Source organism: Lonchura striata, chromosome 3 (assembly GCF_050655825.1).
Source record: "Lonchura striata isolate lonStrDom1 chromosome 3, ASM5065582v1, whole genome shotgun sequence".
Classification (NCBI taxonomy): Eukaryota; Metazoa; Chordata; class Aves; order Passeriformes; family Estrildidae; genus Lonchura; species Lonchura striata.
The window spans coordinates 23,986,754-23,998,120 of NC_140705.1; the positions used below are offsets into that span (position 1 = coordinate 23,986,754).

General features: G+C 41.3%; 1 protein-coding gene across 16 annotated transcripts in view; it reads left to right on the forward strand.

Annotated features, from left to right (window-relative positions):
- The first annotated feature begins 1,775 nt into the window (after positions 1–1,775).
- The window catches only part of MLIP (muscular LMNA interacting protein), a 108,371-nt gene continuing 98,779 nt past the window's right edge, over positions 1,776–11,367 (forward strand). For 4 of the 16 annotated variants that reach the window (XM_085574636.1, XM_085574641.1, XM_085574646.1 and 1 more), the window contains exon 1: positions 7,182–10,496. In XM_085574636.1, coding sequence (XP_085430762.1) covers positions 10,407–10,496 — 90 coding nt within the window. In that variant the 5' untranslated portion in view covers positions 7,182–10,406. Of the gene's footprint in view, positions 1,906–3,687; positions 5,642–7,181; positions 10,497–10,518; positions 11,365–11,367 lie in introns of those variants that run through there. The other 12 variants (XM_085574632.1, XM_085574639.1, XM_085574640.1 and 9 more) reach the window with 7 other exon arrangements.

The window sequence follows — 11,367 nt, forward strand, 5'->3', positions numbered from 1 at the left end:
CAATATCTCCTAGTAACAAAAGGGATGTTTTATTTTGAAAAGATGGATTTGCGCTAACAGTATGATATCAAGTCAATTGCATCCACTTTGTTTCTTTATTATCTTCTACATCTGCATTTTAATTGATAGCAATAGGAATATTAAGCTAACTTCATTCATTTGCAAAATGAACATTATCTTAGAATCTGCTATGACTGTAATATTAAAGACTGTATAATGTGCATAAGCATAGGCTTAAATGATACCGATAAATGAAATTTTATTTAAAATATTTGTTTCCCATCTCTTTTCTTCCTCCAAACTATACAGAGTTCTTCCACCGTGACTCAATGTTTGATCAAGGCATGTTGCAAAATTATCAATCTCAGAACCTACAAATGCTTTGGCACTCTAGCGAGTAATGTACCATTTACTACTACTTTGTGTCTTACTAGACTGTAAAAAAACCCACAGACCCTCAGCTGTTATAAATCAGCCTTAGATTGCAGAACAAGTTGTAGTTGAAAGCTCATACAATAAGAGTTCTGTTGAGAACTTAGTATTTTCTTCATTTTTACTTCACATGCACAAGTGTTTGGTTTATATTTTCCATTAGATCTTGGAAATCAAAACATTTGCTATCAAAAATGACAAACTTTTAACCAAATGCTGTTGCCATTCAGGTCAGTTTTAAACACTGAGATTTTTATCTGTCCTTCACTGATTTTCAAGGCAAATTTCATATTGCAGTTTTGAAAATTTTGCTGTGAGTATAAACTTACTGTGGTAACACTCTCTATGGACATGCAGCTCTACAAAATAATTTGAAGCCTATGCTTATTCAAACTTTCATTAAGGAAAAAAAATCAGTGGCAGTTAATTGTGTTTTGCCCTTGCTCTGTATAAGAGGGACAGAGGCAAATGTCAGATGCTGGTGTCCTTATCAGCACTGAGTAAAGTCTCTTGAGGCTTGGCTGTTTGATAAGAGTGGGCAGAGACAGAAGGTGGAGAGACTCAATGGGAGTTGGTCTGTTAATGAGAGCTCATATCCTGTATCCTCATTTCCTGCTGACCTGGGAGGTGACTAGAAAAAGCTACTGCCTGGCTATGGACTACTTGTTTTCTATGGGGAACAGACTTCTCCTCATTCTCAGCTGTCACATAATTTAAAAGATAGCTATGTAGGTATATAATGATTTATTAATGTATTTCATTAGCCCCATCTCATTATTGTTGCATCCATTACAGTGGAGGAAGGCATGGCAAACAGTACCAATCAATATAGGAGGGAAGATTTTTTTCTTTGTGTAACTAATCTATTGATGTATATTTTACAGCCCAGGATAATTTGGTTTGTTGGGATGTAGCAGCAATATTCAGGGACATCATCTATATAGCTGAAACAATGGATATCTGACAGAAGAGAAGTCTGTTGTTCCATTACTATCTGTACTCCTGGAGGACAGTAGATGTAGGACCTTGCCATAGCACAAGGATAGTCCACTTTAAAACCATTAACTTAAAAGACCTGCAAAGAGAAGAATGCATGTACAGCTTCCATGGACTGCCATGGTCAGAAAAGGACCTGAGCTCTTGGAATCAATTTACTGTAATGTTGAAGTAACCTTCCTTGTTTTCATCCTCAAACATAAATAAACTTCTCCCTTGGAGAAAATTTGTCGAGGAGCCTTCTGCTCTCTGTACATGACATGTAGGACTCTGCTTCCTCACACACAAGCAGAGACTTGTGGTGCCTGTGCTGTTTTCCTTTTTCCATGCCTGCAATCTCCTGCTCTGTGAGTGTTTGCAGAGCCAGCGGGGTGGACCAGGGAGTGACAGCAGCAGCTGTCAGGTGCTGCCGCAGGAATGTGGACCCATCTCTCCTAAGGATCAGCTTCCCACCCTTGGCTCCTGGCTGCCTGGAAGGTAAGCCTGCTTCATATGCTGTCTCTGTAGCTCTGTCATGCTCCTCGTTTCTGCAGGGATCCTGCTGTGGAATACCAGCTAGAAATGCTGCTGGGGTTCTGTCTCCCAGGCATGTGCGTGTGACCTTGGGTGCATATGACCTGGGATAACACGGAATGCTTGCTGGCAGGGCACGATGGGGCTGAGAGAAGGGTGAGCACCAGAAATAACCTGGGAAGCTCAGCTTGTGCCATCTGCTGGACTGGCAGTTACTGAGGCACTCTACTGAATTTAGTGCCTGTTGTTCCTTTCAGCTTTTTGACTGAAGTGTGGGACAGAAATGTTAGAGCTTTAAATATCACTGTGAGAGTAATTTCTGTATTAGGATTTTTAACTGGTAAATGTGACTTAAGTTGATATTTTCAACCGAGTAAATTCTCATTGACCACATCAGGGGTGGAATTAATACTTCAGTTTAATTCTTATGGTGTGTCTGATGCTGAGCAAATAAAAGCTACAGGCTTAGGAGAGCAGTAGTTCAGATGTGTGACGTGTGGTGCAGCCACTGGCTGGCAGCCCTGGGCTACTGCTGAGCCAGGTTGAAAATGAAAACGTGCAAATTTAAAGAATTACAGGAGCCACAAAAGTGAAAACACAGCTGAGAGAGACACAAACTTCATGATTGCATCACAAGCATTCATTTGTTTCCTTCTCCAGGAATGGCAGATCAAATGAGCACAGAAAACACTTCTGTTTAAGTGCCTTATTTACACAATACTGTTATTTGGGATATTCAGCACTTCCATCTCACAAGAAAGCCCACAGTCCTCTCCTCCATCAGCTTCTTCTCTTGGGCTCTTGTTTCTCTTCTGCTCTGAGAAGAGAAACTGGTGTCAAGAGATGAGTAACTGTAATAAAAAGAAGCAAGTGGAAATAGCACAGTAATTTAGGCAATGTCTAGAACATGCTTTTTACTTAGCACCTGTTTGCTCTGTTTTCTCTTGTGAAATAAAACAGGAAATATACAGTTACTAACAGTGTCTCAGAAAGTTCTTAGAGTAGAATAACCATTATTTCTCTGTAGGAATAATAAATGTACACTCATAATTATATAAAACCAAATTCTCAGATGGTTAGGATCATAGTCTTTTCCTCAGGTTTGATGATGAAATGCCATGCTGAGCAAGGTATGGAAGATAATAAGGTGATGTCAGCTTTTCTGTGCTATCTCCAGGGTCCTTATATAATAACATTCAGGGTACAGAAGAACTCTGCATCCAGTGTTTCCTGGGCTCCTTGATTTTAGTGTGAAGTTTGATGTCATATTCTCTTGAATTCATAGCCTCTTTTTCACATTCCCATCTCCAATGTAGTTTGCTCCAAGTGCCTTACAGTTGCACAGTCAGCAGCATGATGCATCCAGAATATAAATTTTTATTCATGAGAAGTGGAGATTCTCAAATGAATGCTTTAGATGCTGTTACAAGAATGTTAAAGGGAAACCCACTTGTGAAACTACATACTCTTATCACTCTCTTATGTTAAAATTATTGAGTACAGTTCACTCCATAATCAATTGCTTGTGTCTTTCTGTAGTGATTGTTTTTGATATTAAAGGGTGAGCTGACACATGAAAGCAGTATTAGAACCTGCAAGTAAAGACTATAAACATATTTGAATATTAAATTTTAGGGTAGTTAGGATGAGTGCTAAGTCACATGCAGGTGACTCCCCTGGGAGCCACTGTTTGGAAGCCTGCTGACATCCAGGATCTCCCAGCTAGCAGAGGGACAGGGCTGGGAGGGCACCAAGCCCTGCAGGTGAATGAACCCACCTGAGGTGCTCCTGTCCTTGTCTGTCAATTAAAACCATTGCAAATTGACAGATTAAGGGGACTGGAGGGGCTTTAGGTTCTTCACCTGCACTGCAGGAATGGTCAGGAATGTAAGCAGCAGCATAGTGCAAGCTGCTGTTTGGAACCCACTGAAGACCTCCTTTGAGATCTTTAAGTGGTGCAAAGGCATTAGGAAGTCCCTTGCCACAAGGATAAGTCTCAGCCTCACAAAAAAGTTTATGGAGATATGAAATTAATAGTTTGCCTTCCCACTGAAGAGCAGAGAACTGCAATCTTTTTCTGCATATTATGTCACTTACTCTTGCTCCTTTTGTCCTGGCAATTCCAGGAGACACAGTGGGGTGTATTTCTATGTCATGACATCAAGCTCATATTTATTCCCTCTGCTACAGCAGCCTTTGCAGATTTGACTGGTTCTTTGATTTGCCCTGCCATATCTGCTCTTCTGATGGCTTTCTTACATGTCTAAAGACACAGGTAAAAGAGAGGCTAAAGAAAACAATTGTCACTGAAGTAATTTTTTGTTTGTTCTGAAGAATGTTTCAGAATAGGAACAGTGTAAGGTTTTATTAGTTTTTCATATATAAGGTATATAGACCATTGGGAGATAACTGGCTGCTTTTTCTAACTGTTCAAGGCTCTAAAGATCACATGAGTGTAGCACCTCTAAAGAAACATGCATAAAGGAGTGTGCCTAGTTAGCGTTCTTGAAAAATGATAGATGAAAAATGGTTCAATATTTATTTATTTATTCATTTATGCTATCTGCTTATCTATTTTATGAGAGTCTTCTTTTACCAATGTGTTGACAGGAAGAGGTAGAAAGGATGTGTTTTTACTAGGGAATTAGTGAGATTCTTAAACAGCCAGCTTTAGAGCATGTCTAATGAAGCACAGATTACCAGAGAGCACATTCTTGTTTAACAGTAGGAAACATTTTCTGTGTTACTGTGTCTTCATGCTTCCCCTTCACATGCAGAGCCAGCCTTGTGTGTGAATCACACCCTAGGCAACACGAGCCCAGTTGATGTGGCAGCAGAAGGGTGTGTTGTAGACCTTGGCACCATCAGCAGAGCTGCTGAGAGGTTCCTCCAGCCCTGCAGTTTCTAATATTGGCCTCCTGACTTTATCACTGTGAACCGGAGCCAGGTTATTCTTCAACGGTCAACAAACTCCACAACCACCCTGGGACGGCTGTCAGCTCCATGTTAGTTGTTCACTGGTCATTTCTTTACAGTGCTTGCTGTATTTCAAAAGTGCAAGATGTCATTCTGATATTAGGATAGGAGAGTACTCTCTGCTTGAGGGAATGTGGGGATAGCTCCGTCCCAAACACTCAACAAGTCAAAGACCAATAGTTATGGTAAACCACTGTTTTAAAGTGCTTTTCTCTACACTTTTGTCTCGACATAGCACATGTGGTGCCAGTGAATTATATTCATTATTTTGCTTGCTTAGTAATCTCTGTGAACTGAAGTTAGTGCTACTGAGACATAGCTATTAATTTTCATGACTTTTTTCATATGAGCTTTTGGGATAGAGGGGAAAAATGAGAGAGTGAATGGAGCTGGTAACCAAAATCCATCCTGAACAATCTGCTATGATACCAAACCAATGTTTATTGTTATCAGAGGCAGCTGTCTGCCCTCTCTCCACACTTCTATTTGTGGATTTTCAATGGCTATAAATGGAAACACACGCTGACCAGAAATCACCACAGTGCTCCTGATACTTTTCTGTCCTGACTCCAAAAGTACAGGGATATCTAACATGTAGTCAGGTTGAATCACTTCTGCTCAGGATATTAGGTGATTTTTATTCCTCTGGGAAATGGAGCTAGGAAAACATGAAAGCAATGAAAGCAAAGCCTCAGGAAGAGAAACATTAGAGGAAAAGCAAATGGTAAGATATGTTGAGAAATGTTGATATTTTAAATTTTTTAAAATGTAATTATAAGCAGAAAAATAAATAATTAATTGTACTTTATAGGAGTATTTCCTGGCTTCCTTTAACCATTGACCTTGGAGATTAAAACTTCATTCATGTATATTAAATTAATTAAGACAGTGCATTTCTGTGGAGATTATGGAAATTTGTGAATTCATTTTGTGTGCATGTGAAATGCAAAAACTGAAATCTGGTTAAACTTTTTTGTCATAATCTAAACTGATAGCTAATATCAGTGGTTTTCGTGTATTTTTCTTAAGGGACAATATATTATGTTCCATAACTTTTGACCAATAAATAGCAGAAGAAATTGTTTGTATCTGGAATGGGTCTGAAACTTACTGAAAAAAGGTGTGACCAAAACAAATTATTAAGAGAAAGTGAAAACAGTCAAAGCACAACTTATTCCTAATTAGCTGAGGCTTGCAATGCAATTTGTAATTTGCCTTGCACTAATGAGGTTTTATTCCTTGATAACACAAAAAGGGCAGTTTATTCTTGGCTTTGCAAAGCTGTGAAGAAAAGTGGTCATCATTCTTACTAAGAAACAAATTAGCACTGAATTTTTTAGCACTTAAATGGTGGTGTTGCATTGATTTGGTTTTGTAGTGGGCCGACTTTTACTCCTGTTTAATCACAATGTTGGCCTCTATCAGCCTCAGTTAAATTAGTTTTGGCAAGCTTGTGTGTTAGTTAACAGTTTTCAATATCTCTTAACCAAGGCGAGGTGCATTGGATAGGAAATAGGAAATCACTGAAACTGAAAGTAATGACTTGGTCTTATAGTACTTTTTCTTTAAAAAAGCAGAATTTATCTAAAGAGTAATATGTGAAAGAATATTGCTACAGCTTCATTGCTTAAGCTCTAATGGGAATATTATTTATTGTTTTAATTGTTAATTTTCTCAATGAATGAATTAATTGTTTAGACAGTGTTTAGACAAATTTTCAATTTGTGGTTGATATGTAAAATATAAGAAAAGCATCAAAATTAAAAACACCTATAAAATCCACTTGATCTTCAGGAAAGGTTTCTAAGAAAACCTTTGACATTTTGTTCTAGCTCATGCAAAGAGAAAATACATAGCAATGTAATCAGCCTGTATGGTTATCTAATTGCAGATTATATCCTCATGCACAAAGAATTGAGCAGCCAACCTTAAGTAAGGCTTTTCTAAAATGCAGAGTGCTTCATTTGGAACACTAATGATCTGCTGTTGACCTTCTTTGTGTGCATCATTTACTAATTTTAAGAACAGCAAATTGGAGCACACAGGGACTCTGCTGATGGGAGCCATGCTAACACCCATGTCAGGTCACACACTGTTCAGTAGTTTCAAAATTAAATCCTCCCAACACATTGAGCTGAGAATGTCCCTTAGCAGTGACAGGTCACATTCCTGTGGGTGCTCAGCGAGGGGCTAGAGACGCCTTGGCTCAGGGGTTTCACAGCACTGTTGGCAGTGGAAGATTGCCTCTGGTAGGTCCTCCCAGCCCCTTCCCTGTCCCCTTCCAGCTGAGCCCAGCCTCCTGTATGTTCCACCTCAAACTGTCTCTGCCTGTTTAGTCTTAATGCCTTTATTTCTGTTTGCTAGATTGATTTCCCTTTGCCCCCACATTTTTTCCCTAGTTTTGTATCCTGGATTTTTATTGATTCTACCCTTTACTGTTTGTTACATGCAGGTCAGGTCAACTGACTGCATGGGAGCAGTGTCAATCTGTGGTACAGATACTATTTGTACATGCTGTTGTGAGTGTCTGTTCACATATTTAACTTCAGTAGAGCAAATACATACACTATTTCATATTCTGCTTCCACCTCCTCTGCTACCTTTTTGCACTTCACCTCAGTTGCAAGCTCTCTGTTTTGCCGTGCTGTGTCCTGACAAGTCTGCTTGTATTCCTGAATCATGAACAGCCTTGCATGTGTAAGAAGTTGTTTTCAAGGCTTTCCCAAATTCCCTGTGCTTCCAAGCTGCCTTCTACAGTATCCCACTTACCAGCTCCTGGGTAGGCTGAGGTCAGTTTTCCTGAAGCCCAAGTTGTGTGTTTTGGTACTTGTCTTCCTCAGTTCCCCACAAGGCCTTAAGGCCTCACTGTTTCATAGTCACTACAGCCAAGCCTGCCACTGAGTATATCCACAGGCACTTCTTCCTTTTTTGTGAATAACAGATCCAGCTGTGTATGACACTGCTTGGCCCGTCCTGTGCCTGCATGAAGAAGCAGTCCTTGACACCCTGTAGATATTGTCTGCATTGCTTGTGCCGTGCCATTTTGTTCTCTGCAGGTGTCACAAAAGCTTGAGTCTCATGTGAAAAAACCCAAACAAACAGGGTGTGCAGTGCAGATACTTCCTTGAGTTGTTTAAAAAACTTGCTGTGAGGAGCACTCTCCACTTTCTCACCCCTTCCACGCTGTCTGTAGCCCAGTCCTACTGTGATGCCACCTTCACAGCCCTCTCCTCTGATCCTGACCCACAAGCATTCACCCACCCCTGTTAAACCTGTACAAATGCTCTCCCCATTTTAGCTGCTGCTTCATGCAGATTGTCTTTTCTCTGCCTTTCTGAAGAGCCTGTGTCCCTTGCAACACTATAGCCATGTGAGCTATCCCACCACATCTGTTATTTCTGTAATGTAGTTCTATGACCTATATGTATTTGTGTGTGTAAAACCAATCCTGGATCTGTATGCCTTGTTACAAATATTTTCTAGCTATTTTCAAAAGAACAAAATCTATGTCATCCTGAAAATACTCTGATTGTAGCATGTGAATCAAATAGAGACCAGCTCATGCTCAGAGTCTAACACAGAAGATAACATCACAGACAGTTTTACGAAGTGGTATTGTACCTTTACATTCACTGCTTACTGTGCATGAGATAAATAATATAAAATTCTCTACAACGTCAGGCTATTTCACGTAATATTTGTGAAATTTATTGTTAAAGAATTCTTATCCTTGCTTCCTGGAGGAAGACTCATCAGCCAGAATCCTGAAGAGAGTCTGTGTGGAGCTGACTTTGAGAATGAAAGATAATGAAGGGCCCATTTTGTGAAGGGAAAATAGAATGACTCACTATAAAATAGATTGGACTAAGTAGATATACTTAGGGACATACTTTCCCTTTTCATAGCTTTGATAGCTCAGAAGGACTCAGTAATTCCAAAGTTTCCCTACTGAAGCAGTGGATCACCTCAAAAAAGTCTGTTTTCATTCTGAAGTCCTTATCCCTTAATGCATATTGCCTTATTTGAATTTACTTTAATTATATTTCACACTTGTCTCTTTCCTATTTGATCTGTTCTCTCCCCATGAACAACAAAATAATGTTTAGATTGGTATGTTTAACGGGGAACATTTAATCTTTGTACTTTAGTTTGCATTATATGGGTTTTTCTCTTTACTTTCTTCTTACATGGAGCAGCAATAAAGAACAATTCTATAGAGAAAATAAATCAATCAAATGGCTATATGAATCAGAAAGGATGTCATGCCCTCCTTGAAAAGGCACTAAGGTTAGGTTTTGAATGACAGGGTTGCAGGACTTCATTCAGAGAATTAGCATTTGCTTTTCACAAACACTTTGTGGATACAGCTGCTACGGAGCAAGGCAATTTGGATCAAGCCCACCCAAGTGAAACAATGGTTAATCTTCCTACTCCGGTAGCAACATCGGAAGTCTGATAATATAAAGTTTTCACCATGGGAAGTGTGGGAAGTAGAGGTTCCTTGAAGAAGGCAGCCTGTTTCCTGAAGTTTGCCACCTAAGGGAGCCCAGACAGAATGAGGATGGTGACTAATGAGGTGATGGCAGGTCTTGCTTGCAGGTTTTGTTGATTTAACAACGTGCAAACCAGGTGAGAAGTGAGTATGAGATAGGAAGGGTTGTTTGAAAAGCAGAAGATAAGAGAGCTGGGTGGAGGCTGGTGGGAGTGGGCAGGGCAGGAAGCTCTGGGTTCAGCCGTGCCTCGATGGAAGCTCTTCTGCCGGGTCACCCTACCTCTTGTGCTGTGGGAGATGGTGTCAGAGATGGCAGTACTTGTCCTGGGCTTGGGCTGTCGCTTCTTTGGCAGGAGCAGGACCCCATGGGCAGTGCTCTGACACATTCCCTCTGGGCGTGCACTGCTGAGCCAGAGAGGTGTGCTGGGACCTCTGTGGTTTGCCAAGGAGGGACAAGGAGCCCAGGGAAGAACAAGTGTTTGTGTAGATACAGGGAGTCAAACCCCTGGACAACGGGATCATCTTTGGCACAGCAGAAATCTCCATGGCTGAGGAACAAGGACCAGCTGGGTCTGCTCACAGAGATGAACAGAGCCTGTGCGACACACCATCTCCTGGGCTGCTCCTCTGGTGGGGGGAGCAAGCCTGGAAAGTCAAGGTGGGGGTGATGCAGATGCTGCTCCACAGAAGATATTTGGAGTCTCTGAGAGGGGCAGGTCTGTAGGTTCCTTGTGATCAGGTCTCTCTGTAGGTTCCTTGTGATCAGGTCTCTGTGTCCGTGCCGAGCTCAGGGCGCCCGCCCTTGTATGCATCCGGCCAGGACGGCGGTGTGGGGTCACACTGCTAAGGTCATGCCTTTCTTCTGGGAGGGAGGAGGCGATAATCACTGCATGTGAGGGCAGCAGGGACTCCAGGGGGAGAAGCCCAGCGGCTCAGCCCAGAGTGCAGACCGTGCAGTGCCTCAGCAGGTTACACACCATGAGGAAGCCGATGGCACATGCACGGAGGCCCGACACAAGCCCCCCCTCCTCTCTGCCTGTCCTCTCCCCTAGCAACACTGGCTGCTGGACTGCCAACTTACATTCAGGTGAGACAGTACACATGAGAGGTAAAGTGAGTTTAAGTTTCTTCGCTGCTTTTTTTTGCACCTTGACTTTTCTAGTTCCGTCTCCTGTAATAACACACCTACCCATGAAAGAAAGTCCTAAAAATAGGCCTGACTCTTTTCCTCAGTTTCATAATTTGGTGCTGAAGTTTGAGTATTATGCTCATCTCATGACATATGATATTAAATAAACACAAAAATATAGGGTCAGAGAAAGCTTTACATGAGTATATATTTAAATGATTCCTGTTTATCTAAGAGGAAGGTTTTGCTCTTGCTGTGGAGGATTTGTGTGACCACCTCTGGGAGATTTTTTCATGTAGCTGAATTCAGGTGGGTGAGTTGACACACTTAAGGCATTTTGTGTTACTTTGTCCCAAATTACAGCAGCTGTGGCAAAAAGGGTTGCTTCAGAAGAGCAACTTTCAAATAACCCAGAGCTTTGTAGATCAGGACTGAGGCTTTGTAGTTGCTACAGCAATAAGATTGTAACATGGTGGAATTGCATCATGCTGTACAGGTGTAGGAAAGTGAACAAGACAGAGCTCCAGCCAGAAGATCAGCATTTCCTCTTGCATACCCAGAGTTGCATTCCTGCCTGTGTGGAGGCATGGATTACGTCAGCAAGCAATCACCCAGAAGAGGAGGAGGAGGGAATTAATTGGAGCCTGCACGTAGCAGCATATTTTTAGCACTGTTGATGTGACATTAAACAGGACAAAAGAAAGTGGGAAGCACTGAATCTTCGTCTGCCCTTCTTTCTAATCCTGTCACTGAACATAAATTCAATGAGGCTGCCTTTTCTTTAGGCTGATGCCAGTCTTACAGAGGCACTGCTGGAACATTTAAGGTA